This window comes from Lygodium microphyllum, chromosome 3 (assembly GCF_053477565.2).
Source record: "Lygodium microphyllum isolate KBCC chromosome 3, Lygodium_microphyllum_v1.1.10, whole genome shotgun sequence".
NCBI classification, from domain to species: domain Eukaryota; kingdom Viridiplantae; phylum Streptophyta; class Polypodiopsida; order Schizaeales; family Lygodiaceae; genus Lygodium; species Lygodium microphyllum.
Window position 1 is genome coordinate 122,602,653 of NC_141137.1, and position 13,443 is coordinate 122,616,095.

The 13,443-nt window shown below is 41.7% G+C and overlaps 1 protein-coding gene across 2 annotated transcripts in view; it reads left to right on the plus strand.

The window, feature by feature from the left end:
* Positions 1–13,443, plus strand: part of LOC148038843 (L-arabinokinase-like) — a 171,084-nt gene that overhangs the window by 58,779 nt on the left and 98,862 nt on the right. For both annotated transcript variants that reach the window (XR_015690331.1, XM_087674735.1), the window contains exon 12: positions 13,263–13,372. Coding sequence is in view for 1 of the 2 variants with exons in the window: in XM_087674735.1 (XP_087530861.1) it covers positions 13,263–13,372 (110 nt within the window). In the remaining variant the exon portion in view is untranslated. The remainder of the gene's footprint in view (positions 1–13,262; positions 13,373–13,443) is intronic.

Below are 13,443 nucleotides of genomic sequence, written 5' to 3' on the forward strand. Positions count from 1 at the left end.
ACAAAAGTCTTACCATCCCTTTCAAATTCCAGTGTATTATGATGATAACTAGGTTTTAAGGATGGTTCCAATCTCCATAGCCACTCCCTCCCTAAAGCAATATCGGCTCTTTCCATATTCATAATTTGGAAATCAAGTTTATCTTTATATCCTTGGATCTCAATTTCCAAATTGGATACCATTGTATCCAATATTTTATTACCCCGACCTCGCATCATACAAACAACATATTGATGCCCACTCTTTTGTTGGGGAAGTTTCAATTTTTTGACAAGTGCATAATTTATGAAGTTGTGGGTGGCAGAGTCATCAATCATGACTCTAACCTCTTTCCAGCTATCAATCCATGCACTCTAACTAAATCATGTGGCTCGAAAGTAGGCTGCCACATAGAAGTTGACATACAATACGTGTGTTGTACATCCTTGTGCAAGACCTCTAAAGATTTATACTTTTCATGCCCCTTTAATTCCAGGGTCTGCACTACATGGATTTGCTTGTCTTTTCCCTTCGCCTTGTCCTTATCCTTTCCTTTATCTTGCTCCTTTTTCCTTTGAGGGCAATTCCAGGCAGCATGGTTAGGGGATAGGCAATTGAAACACAACTTTTCTTTTTTAGCCTTATTAAAGTCATCTTGACTTAACTTCGGTCTTACATATTGTTTCTTTTCAAAGGGTTGTTTTGTTACCCTTAAGGAATGGCATTTTCCTTTTAAATTTGCCTACAAATTTTGAGGCTTCAAATTCCTTAGCCTTGGGCTTTGTATCAGTGAGACTAGTGAGTGCACCTGGACGTGTATTATCTTCATTGATTAATGCAAATTGAATTGCCTCTTCGAGCATCTTAGGTAAACTCATTTTCACTTCCTTTTTACAGGCCTTATCTAGTCCCGTTATGAATCCTTGTCTTTTGAAATTCATCTATCCCTTCAATTTGAGGATTATCTCACGATACTCCTCGAGATATGTCAGCAAAGGTCTTTCCTTTTGTGTGACAAAATCCCAATCTTCCCAATTTCTTTCCATTTTATTTTCAAGAAGGAATTCTTTCAAAAAGACCGATTCAAATTGAGTTCAAGTTTCAGGTATTTTATTTGCCGCCTTTAAAGTTCTCCATCATTTATATACCTTTGGCCCCAAGGTTAAACTAGCCTCCAGCGCCTTGAAGATGTGGTGGAATATTCTTTAATTTGTGCAAATCTTTCCATTTTTTGAGGAAATTAAAGATAGTATCTTTATTTTTGTTCTTTTCCTCCCCATGAAACTGAGGGGGTTTAATATCTTTTAACACTGGGTTATCCCTCAGCTTTTGGTGGGGTTCCCTAAAGTCTCGCATAGTCACATCTAGATCTTTTGATGAAGATGGAATGTCTGAGGTTTTTACCTTACTTTTATCCCTTTCTAGTAATAAGGCTAATTGTGATTTTATTTCTGTGAGTGCTTGAGTTAGCAACTCCATTTGAACTCCCTGTGCTTGCACACGAGCAGTTAGATCATCAAATTGTTCTCGTGTAGCAAAAATTCTTCCCATTGTTCTTCTTGAATTTCCATTTCATGGGGATCCACCATAGGATGGTCCCGGGAATTAGAACCTTCGGTTATCCCCTCTTTTTCTTTTCCCTCCATTAATACATTGGAATTAGAAAGTAAATATAAGAAATTTGCGTACAAAGATGAGGTACTTCACTGATTACAGTGATAGGGCAGGACGGTCTTCTCTCGCACTTGTTTCCCAAAGTATTACACCATAAGTGTAACAGCCAATCTCCAGCATCAGCAATGTATACTATGTTCCGACCCTTGAATTGAAATGCAAGGGTTTTGTTAACAAAATCGGGAAGAGGTCTAAATGCCAAGGCATACCTAAGATAACATCACAGTTACCAATGGGTGCAAGTAGAAAAGATTCTTGGTTGCGGTAATCCCCAATTCTAAGATTCAACTTTCCTTGGATAGGAGTAGAATTGGTTGTAAGTCCTTTAAATGCTGAACCTGATCCAATTGATGTTCTCAATCGATCTGGTGGAATTTGTAGCCTTTTAGTAGTATCTGCTGACATAAAATTATATGTGGATCCTGGATCAAAGAGTATCAAAACTTGTTGATTGTTGAGTATTCCCCAACCCTTTAAGAGTTGTCTCTTCTTCTCATTTGAATGAGTGTTATCTTGCACATCCGGAATAGAATTTGAGGATGGCGGAGAAGGATCTTTAATTACATTTGCTTCCTTTCTTTTGTGAGGACAATCAGGCTTCATATGCCCTAACTCACCACAAAGAAAGCACCTTCCTTCCTCTTTATACTTTTGTATCTCAGAGGGTGAGAGATACTTGCGCTTCTTCTTGTTACCCTTTGGCTTTGAATATTGGTCATTGGTAGAGGTAGGTTTTCTTCGATTAGTCCTATCTCTTGGTTGATCATAGAACTGCTCTTGTCTAGCTCTATAAGAATTGATCTCCAACTTTCGAGGTGTACCAGGTGTATGCAAACTTTCAGGTATGATGGTAGACTCCTTCACGGGAGATAAGGTTTCATGTGGATACATCTTCATGGTTCTGTGTAAATGAGAAAGTAGACCAGCTTCAAACTTGCTTTTCTTCCTTCATCGTTGCTGATCTCCATGAAAGGAGTAACCTTGAGAAGAGTAGACCAAAACTTGTCCACATAACTAGTGATTTCTCATGCTCTTTTTGGCCTAGCCAATCCCACTTCTTCTTGACATCATTCTCAAAATCAGGAGGCAAGAACTGAGCATAAAACTTCTTCTTGAACTTTTCCCAAGTCGTAGGTTTCCTTTCCTCCAAAATGAGAGTCAATCACCAATTACTAGTGGTGTCTTTCAAGTGCATGCCTAAGCTTGGACTTTTCTGAGAAATTACCATAAGAAAAAACAACTTCAAATTGCCTGATAAAGGCTAATGCCTTAGCAGGATCTCTCTTACGGGAGTAAGAGTCACACTTTATGTCCTTATCCCTAGACTTGAAAGTCTTAGTCTTCTTAAGCTTTCTCCTCTTATGGTTCCTCTTTGTCCATTTGGGGATTGCAGGAGACTTAGAATCAAGAGAGTAGAAACTAGAAGTTGATGAGGAGGAGGAGGAACGTGAGTAATCAGGGGAGTAGCTGGTTACTGTGGGAGATGACTCCCTCCTTATCTGCCTCACTCGAGGTGAGGTCTTTTTACTCTTCACCTGAGAGTCTTCCTCTTCTTAGAACTCAATCCATCTTTATTTATGTGTAACTCCTTGGTTCTTGTGTACACTCTTACACTTGGCAGACACTTTTTTTTCCCTTCATAACTTGTAATGCCTGTACCAGATATCCCCGTCACAGTGCTCTGATCACCCCATTAAGTGATGCGCTATGAATATTGATCTCTAAATGGTCCCATGGCCATGCTAGATCATCATCAACAGTTAAAGAAAAGTGAGTCATTAATTTATTGATATAAATTTATTAAATAGAGAATGTGTAATAAGCAATCAATTTAGTGATAGCATATGCTATAAATCTATCATGATGGTAAAAGAAACAAATTCAACAAAAAGTCTAAAAGCTTTGATTGCTTAAATCATGGCTAGGATTTCTCTCTGATATGAGGGGTAATTCTTTTGTGTGTCATTGAAGAGTCCTAACGCATACTGGGAATTGTGCAGAGTTCGTGGAGATGTTGTCACATCTTCTTCACAAAGACATGCACTCTAGCTCGAATTTGAAGCAGCCGTGTAAAAGATGAGGGGTAAGCCAGTTGGCAGACGAAGAGGAGGTAGATGTTGAATGAGATTTTTGATATTTTGTACATCAAGCGTATGGAGAGGTTGCCAATTGAAGTGATTTTTGCGGAGCAGTGCATACAGATCTTTGGCATAAAGGGCTAAATTGGGAGTAGAAGAGTTTATCCAATTTAAGCATCCCAACAAATGTTGTAAGTGTTTCACAGAAGAAAGTTCATCGGGCATATCCAAAACCTTTTGGAAGACATGACCCTGTAGAGTAATCTTGCCTTGATAGATCTCCAAACCAGGAAATTCCACTGAGGAAGTAAACATGATACATTTGGCTGGCGAAAGAACCATGCCAGTCTCCTCTATTGCTTGAGCAAATTGATAGAGATGATTAATATGCTCCTTGATGGTCTTAGAAAACACGAGAATGTCATCAATGTAAACTAGACAAAACGAAAATTTAGCTAGAACCAAATCAGTCCATCCTTGAAAATAGGTAGGAGTTGTTTTAATGCCAAAAAGAAGGACAATACACTGATAATGCCCATGAGGAACACAGAAACATGTCTTAAACTTGTCTTTCAGTTTAAGAGGGAGTTGCCAAAAGCACGATTTGAGATCAAATTTGGTGAAAGTACGAGCTTTCTTGATCTTGTTGATTAGTATATTCTTTAATGGAATAGGATGGCCATGACCAATTAAATAATTATTCAGTGGTTTATAATTAATCACCATCCTCTTCTTACGTTGTTTCTGTTTTGAATGCTTATTAACATAAAAAGCTTGACAAGCCTATGGAGAATGACTAGGTTCAATCAAACAATTGTCTAATAAAGTTTTGATTTCTTCTTTGCATAGGGCTAAGTCATCTTGCTACAGACTAGAGTGGACTAATTTTGTGGGGACTGCATAAGGTTGTAATGGCAACGGAATAACAGAGTCATCAGTTTCAGTGTCACTGTTAGAAACTGAGGAAGCATCACTAAGGTAGTGTAGATTTACCTTTGCAGAAGTAGCAACAATAGAAGTGTTTTGCTGTTTAGTCCCCACAACCTAATGCTATTCCTTTGTCATTACAACCTAATGGAGTCCCGACAAAAGTAGTACACTCTGGTATGAAGAAAGATGGCTGAGCCCTATGCAAAGAAGAAATCAAAACTTTATTAGACAATGGTTTGATTGAACCCAGTCATTCTCCATGGCCTTGTTAGGCTTCTTATGTTAATAAGCATTCAGAACAGAAACGAGGTAAGAAGAGGATGGTGATTAATCATAAAACACTGAGTAAATATTTGATTGGTCATGGCGATCCTATTCCATTAAAGGATATGCTAATCAACAGGATCAAGAAAGCTCGTATTTTCAGCAAATTTGATCTCAAATCGGGCTTTTGGCAACTCTCTCTTAAACTGGAAGACAGGTTTAAGACAGGTTTTTGTGTTCCTCATGGACATTATTAGTGGACTGTCCTTCCTTTTGTCATTAAAACAGTTGCTACCTATTTTCAAGGATGGATTGATTTGGTTCGGCTAAATTTCCGTATCAATTTGCTCAAGCAATAGAGGAGGTTGGCATGGTTTTTTCACCAACCAAATGTATCGTGTTTACTTCCTCAGTGGAATTTATTGGTTTGGAGATCTATCAAGGTAAGATTACTCTACAGGATCATGTCTTGCAAAAGGTTTTGGATATGCCCGATGAACTTTCTTCTGTGAAACACTTACAACAGTTGTTGGGAATGCTTAAATTGGATAAACTCTTCTACTCCCAATTTAGTGCTTTATGCCAGAGATCTGTATGCACTGCTCCGCAAAAATCACTTCAATTGGCAACCTCTCCATACCCTTGCTGTACAAAATATCAAAAATCTCATTCAGCATCTACCTCTTCTTCGTCTGCCAACTGGCTTACCCCTCATCCTTTACACAGATGCTTCAGATTTGGGCTGGGGTGCATGTCTTTGTGAAGAAGATGTGACAACATCTCCAGCAACTCTGCACATTTGCCGGTATGCGTCAGGAGTAGCGGGTTGAAGTGACAAGAGTTGTGATGTAGGAGCTGCTGTAGAACTTGAAGAAGACTGGGAAGATTTGACTTGGAGCTAACCCTTGACAATATTTTGACATAGACTGAGAATGGAGTCACAGAGCTGTTGTAGGGTTTCTATCTTTTCTATAAGTCCAGAAAGAGCTAGATGTGTCCAATTAATAGCTTGTAGTTCCGCAGTCCAAGAAGTAGAATCTTGGGGCCTTAAATATGGTGCGGCTTTGTACTTATGTGTTTCATATTCAAATTCTTGTACAACATTAACCATTGAAGAAGAGGCACATTCAACTAGCTTTTTGCAATGTAAACATATGCCATGTTGTACTTGATCATGTAGACAGGGCCGAGTATAAAACTTGAGAATTTTGGCTCTTTGGGATCAGGGTGGACCCATTTGAAGAGGAGATTTGAGCGTCACACAAGGCTGCATTTTCAGTGTTCAAGTGCAAGCAAGTGGGCTGCACATTAGAATAGGCCTGAGGTGAGCCTAGGCATGCGAGAAAAGAGAAGATTTTCTGAAGCTATTGCTGTTTTTTTACTGTAAGAAAAGGAAGAAGGCTGTGTTTTGGGCCTTCAAGAGCAGATTTTACCTTTTCATCGCCTATAGCAGGTCAAGAAGGAGCCGGACGAGTGAACCATAGCCCTAGCAGGCTGTATTTTCACAGTTAGAGGGGGCTGCTCTTTTTGTTTTGTGCAGGCATTGTGGGTAAAGATGTCTTTTGAGGCCGAGACAGAGTTTCAAGCGATCATGGACCAGGAAGGTGCCTGTCCTACTGGCTCTTCCTTCAGATCAAAAGTTTGATGGTGAGAACTACTGCATCTGGCAGGTCATGATGCTTGCCATTTTGGAGTCCTATGATTTGACGGAGCTTGTTATGGGGGCTATCTATCGTCCTCCTTCGTGTGATGAGTCCCGACTCTCTTCCAGTGAGAAGATGGAGTTGGCAAAGGCTCAATCACATTGGGATAAACTCAATGCTCGCATTCGCTTGTTTTTATTTCTCTCATGTACTTTAGCTGATATCTCTTATATAGAGCATTTGACGGTGTCTCGGGAGATATGGCTGGAGTTGGATCAGATGTATAATCGGATGACCGTGAAGCGAGTCTCTTTGGAAGTGCAAATGCGGACCATGAGTGTCAACAAGTCATCATGCATGCGGGAGTACATCAACAAACTAAGGTAACTTTAGATACAGGCTCAAAACCAGGAAAGGTGATCACTTCTGAAGACATGGCAATAACTCTCCTTTCAGAGTTACCACCTCAGTTCAGTGGTTTTTATTCCGCCTTGATTGCTTTAGGGCGGTCTAAGACTCTTCTGTGGGAAGAGTTGGTTTCTATGGTCTTGAACCAAGAGGAGCAACTGAAAGGAATCAATGCTTCGAAATTTGAGGCTTTGGTTGGTCAATCCTCTTAGAAGAAGGGGAAGGACCAAAAGAAGAAGGAGGACAAATCTAAGAAGGACAAAGACAAGGAGTCTACTTGTCACATTTGTGGCAAAACAGGTCATTGGAAGAAGGATTGCCCTGACAAGGGGAAGAAGGAGAAATCTTCAAACAATTCCTGAGTGGTGGCTGCTCCCTCATTACCTACTTTCCTCCATTTGGAGGTGGTTGAGGATTCGATCCTAAGAGCTTTTGATGTTGTGTCGATGGCCCCATACACTCAATAGTGGATTGTTGACAGTGGTGCCTCTTGGCACACCATTCCTTCAGCAGGTGTTTCTCATTTGCGGCCTTCCCATGGTTAGATTCTCATTGGTGATAGTTCGTCTATTCCTATTCAGGGATGGGGCAACGTGCGTCTTATTCCAGATGGATGTGGTGGTGCCCATGCATCCGAGGTGCTAGCTTTGGGGTATCATCTTCTCTCGGTGCACAAGATTTGTGCCCTTGGCCTTTTGGTCGAATTTAATGTGGATTCTCGATTGAGGATCGAGACAGGATGCTTCTTCAGGTTATGAGGAGAGTGGAGTCTACAAGTTGCAATCTTCTTCTACCTTGACTTCTCTTTTTCTTACCTCTCAAACTTAGTTCGAGCTTTGGCATGCTCGGTTTGGCTACCTCAATTATGATTACCTTCGAAAGGTGTCTAAGGACCAGTTTGTTCGATTTTTGCCGGATATTGTGGTGAGCCAATAGCCTTGTGTATCCTGCATCTGTGGGAAGTAGACTCATGATGTTGTTCTCAACAAGGCTTCGAGGCGGTCTTCAATATCCTTGGAGCTTGTTTCTACTGATCTTTGTGGACCGATGAGGACGTCGGAGGATTTCTTCAACTTTAAGGATTGGTTGCTCTTTGAGGAGAACAGATTGGAGCGGAAGGTAAAGATCTTACGATTGGATAAGAGCGGAGAATTTGTTTCTAAAGAGTTTACTCTTTTTTGTGCAGATCATGGTATTCACCAGGAGTTTGCCAATATAAACATCCCCAGGAGAATGGCATCTTGGAGCGGAAGAATCACAAAGTGATCGAGATGGCTTGTACCATGATGGAGCATCGTCACACACCTCAGTGTCTATGGGCTAAGGTTGTGGCTATTGCAGTTCACATCCTTAATTGTTCCCCTCTACCCACACGACAACTAGTATGGTTGTGGACCAGCAACACCCAAGCATTAAAAGCATCAGACTTGTACTTTAGGGAGTATACCCACATGTATCTAGAGAAATCATCCACTAAAAAAAAGAAATACAGGGTGCCATTTAAGGTGGCTGTGGATGTGGGACCACAAAGATCTATATGAATGAGCCTAAGGGATTCAACAACACGAGTGATAGACTACTAAGGAAAGGGTATACGATGTTGTTTACCGAGTTGACATGTGCTATAGACTTCTTAAGATAGGTTTAGACATGGAAGGCCCTCAACCATCCTCTGATGCGATAGCTCATAAAGAGAGTTGTAGCCAAGATGTCCTAGGCGAAAATGCCAAAGATGTTTAGAGTCCGTGGGCTCTCGTGTGGTGGCCAAAGCTGGGAAGCGATGGAACTTTGAATCATCATAGTTGGCTCGGTAAGAAAATGTGTCATATGATAAAAACCAATCTGAGAGTCTAGGACCTTGATTGTGGTTGCTGTGAAGAAAACTGCTTGTCTGAATTGGCGAAGCTGTTGAACGGACAAGTAGTTCACCCCAAGATGGGGGACATGATAGACATCATCTAGTGAAGTGAGATTTGGGCCAAGGTTAGTGGGAAAATTGATGCGACTGTGGGCTTGAATCTTGACTGAGGAGTTGTTTCTTCCGTGGACACTCTGGACTATAGGGGCTCGGGAAATGAAATGTCTGCTCTAGGAATCATATGATGGGTAGCTCCACTGTCCATAAGCTAAACATGTGTTGACGTGCTCGACTATGATGATGAGTGGGCCTCTGCAGGCACCTCATCAGGAGGTAACTCGCAGATGTGAGTGAGACTCATACGCGATGTCTCTAAAGAGATGATGTGGGCCTCTGCAGACCAATTAGACAAACCCTTTGGAGTTGAGCAGTTCACCGACTATGATGACTGATTAGTGGCAGTGTGGGTTTGGCCCTGCTAGTGCCTCTATTGTTGAGGGTTGCTACCACCTTGCTTTCCTTCTTGGAGATTATCCAACTGGGGTGCGGGGTCTAATTCTTGGATTTTGGCTTTGGGCCTCTTGCCTTAGATCAATACTCGTCATCATAATGGCCAGCCTTTGGACAATGTTAACAATAAATATTCTTCTTAGGTACATTCTGCCATGTAGGTGTAACTGTAGATTGAGTGGTTTCTTGGGATTTACTAGCCCTCTTTTGATTTTGATTTTGATTTGAGGTTTGTTTGCTCTTGCCTTGTTGCTCCCTATATCGAGGATGTGTTATAAAATGGATCGAACAACGGTACGTAACACAACAACCAACACTCAAACTCATAAAATGTGGGCTTTTGAGGGTGTGAAATCACGTGCTGTACAAAATGGGAATATTTTCACAGTAGCTTGTTAAGGAACAAGGTAACCTGATCGTTTGAGGACTTAGGAGTCCCAATTGTAGAGATGTCGGTGAGGAGATGCCAATACTCAGCCAACTTGACTTTCAAGTTATCCTTGTCTGTGATTTTGAAATTTTGAAGCTCATGATCCAAATTGATGTGATGGGTCCTATCTTGAGCCGTGTAGCAGTTAGTGAAGTGTGCCCAATGCTTGGATCCTAAGTCGAAATGTTGAAGCTGAGAGTGAAACTCATGCAATAAGCTTTACATAAGCTCAACAATAGCTAAGATGTTACGAGTCTTTCGTGAGCGGATGACCTCGTATGGAATAAGTGCGGGATCAGGTTGGGGTTCCAACCCTTGCACTAAATCCCATAGCTTATGAGAGTCTAAAACATGCTTCATCAAATTTGACGAAGTGGTGTAATTTGACCCATTGAAACGAGTCTTGTCATTAAATGCATGCTTGGTAGATAAGGAGCTAGAACCATGAGATGTCTGTGAAGATGGACATATGGGATAATATGGTGGTGGTAGGGGTGGATAAGAAGGAGGAGGGGGTAAAGGTGGATAGGCAGAAATAGGGTGCTAATGTTCAATGAGTGCCGATTGCTGCGGAGGTATCAAAATAGACATAGGTCCATACAATATTGTAGGTGGAGGTGGAGGCATTGGGACATGATAGCCTTGTCCAAATGTTGCGTGGGGCACAACATATTGATCGGATGGTCCACTAGGTAATGCCATAGAGAGAAACTGTGATACCAAATGATCCACACTCGAGTATGTGTGGGATGGACTCCTAGAGGGATAACCGGAAAGTGTGTGTATGCTAGGTTGAGCCTCTGTCACAAGTACACCATCTGGAAACGGGTATTTAGATAATGAATATATAGTGCTCATGCAGCAAACACACTATGCAATGAATACTAAACCTTGAACTCTTGTATCTCTGGGATAAGGCAAAGGTTATGAGCTGTAGAGTGTGTCGTACTTTGAATAGATCTTGAATTGTAGCAAAGGCAGTCTCTGAGTGTTGAACACCCGCAAACTCAACCAAGGAAGGTCGGATTTGATGCAGATGGCAATGCAGGAGAGAGAAAGACTAAAAATGCAAGTATGTGAGGAGAGAGAAAACCAACGATTGTGCAGAATAGGTAAATGCAAGCTGACTGTGTTGGGCGACAAGTGGAAATTGATGGCGACATCTGGAGGAGAGAGATTGATTGCAAATGCAAGTAGGATGATGATGGCGACAACTCCTACTAAAGGCGATTGGATGCAAATGATGGCGATTGGCCGTGGCAGCAGCAAATGCAAATTCCTTGATGTTGGCGACAACTCCAGGAGGTAGGTCACAGGTACAGAGGTTGGAAACAAGTGCTAGGTGATAGTAGATTGCGATGGAAGGCGTAGATTGCGATGTCCTCCGTGAAAGCGGTGTGGGTAGCAGAGATACGACTCTTGAAACTTGAAAAAAGGAGATTCTGAGAGTGGTGGATTGCATGTCTATTTATAGAAAATTCAGGCACCCAAATTAGGGTTTTGCATGTGGGACACAATAACTCTTTGGGATCGCGTTTCTTTTTAAAATAAGAAGGTTTCTTCATTAATTAAGCGTGTTTTGGGCTGTTTAAGTCAGGCTAATGCATTTTTAGCTCAACATCTCTCTCTTTCTCCATATTCCAACATAGAGTTATGCACAATGACCTTTGTCAAGGATGAGCGAGACTGTACGCCACATGGGAGCACTGCACTTGAGCTCTTTTGTAAAATGCTTTGAGTTGTATTTCACTTGTATACAGGAGCAAGTGTTCGAGTTGTACTCACTTTATCGCATAGGAACAATCTTTATCATGTACAAGGTAGTTAAGTAGGTTACTTTTTACTTGAGTGACTTATGTTTTTTTTCCTATAGAGAGTTTTAGACTTTTCTCCAAACTAGACTTTCTTTGGAGACTTCTTGGGCCGTGGCCCACCGGCATCAAGAGCCGGCCCATTAGAGATTTTTTCCTCTAGACTTTTTGTTTGGAGACTTTTGAAGGCCCTGTTAGAGATTTTTTCCTCCAGACTTTTTGTTTGGAGACTTCTGAAGGCACACTGGACCCAACTGCAAGCTCCCGACGCAGAGATTTTTTGGTTACAGTCTGGAGAAAATCTCCTCCACCACTCAGCCTCTAGATATTGATATTGTATGAAGAGAGGAAGGTCTTTTGCCCTCCCTCTTTTCAGCTATAAAAAGAGAGGGGAGGCAACCAGTGTATCAAGCAATCATTTTTATGCTAATACAAGTGTGCTCATGCAAATCCGTGTACTTCTCTCACGACTTAAGGATCACTATCTTTCTCTTCGCATTATGTCTCTAGACTTCTCTTCACTGTTCCCCTTCACCCCAGACTTCATGTCTCTCTCCTCCTTTCTTTGGACTTCCTGTAACTGGCCCCTGTCTCCGGGGACTTTGCTGCCTAGACTTTTCTCTTCCCCAGACTTCTCCGTCTTTGCCTCCAGATTTCTCTCTACCCTAGATTTCTGTGTCTTGTCTCCAGACTTGTCTACCTCAGTCTTCTCCTCTTCCCCAGACTTCTATGTCTGGTCCCCAGACTTCCTTGCCTCAGACTTCTCCTCTTCCCCACACTTCTCTGTCTGTGTCTCTAGACTTCTTTGCCTCCAGGGTTCTCGTCTGCCCAGACTTCTCTGCCTAACTTCTCTGCAGCATTGTCCCTCTTCCCTCCAGACCCCCTTTTCCTCCTAGACTACTCTCCCCTCTTTGTGCTACATCTTCCTTTGCAGTCCTCTTTGCATAAACAAGCAACGTCAAGGAATTTGGAGGTGTATGCATTGATTGCAGAGCAAGCATACTGCTCTGAGGAACCCCCCCGCACATCGTACTCGCACCGTCATGCGACTATCCCCTACACAGACCCTTATCCTAGTAGCCTTTCTTAGCTTGTCAGCTGAGGGTCTCTGTAGATCACTGATTTAGGCCCTGTCACACTGATAGGGGTCTTAGAAAAACTTGGTGTTGTGGCTGTGCATGGTGTGCTACAAATAGGTGAGTTGTTAGCTTATGGTAACTTTGCATTGTCATTTCCCTAACCTTTCGAATATAAAACACGTATGGTGGTTTTTCCTTGGTACACTTATGAATTTCATGTCTTGTGTAGACAATTTTCAATGCTTGGTAAAAACCTTCAATAACTGGATGGTTTATGCCCCATAGAGGCTTTTATGGCTGGATTGTGGCTTCACCATAGGCATGCGGGTCTTTTTTGTTTTTGTATCGTCTCTTCATTGTTCTCTACAACTGTTTGGCGGCAGATCATTCATATGTTTGACAATCCGTCTATGCCCACTATAGAGACTGTAAATTATTGACAGCGGTTAAGGCTTCCGGCATTCTCTGAAGTATCGATGCATTGCATTGTTTCACCAAGACCACCTGTGTAGGGCCTAGGCAGCCCAACATCAGTATACGTGGGAATTGTTCATAATGTTCATCCTTCACTTTTTATTCTTGTTGATGGTCCATGCAGGGAAAATAGGTTATGGTACAACAAGTGAAGCATTGGCATTTAAAGTGCCCTTTGTATTTGTTCGTCGAGATTATTTCAACGAGGAACCATTTTTGAGAAATATGCTTGAGGTATGTCCTATGCCACTGGAAAGGACAGTCTTAAAGAGGACAATGTCTATTCTGCTTTGATGTCAAAACAA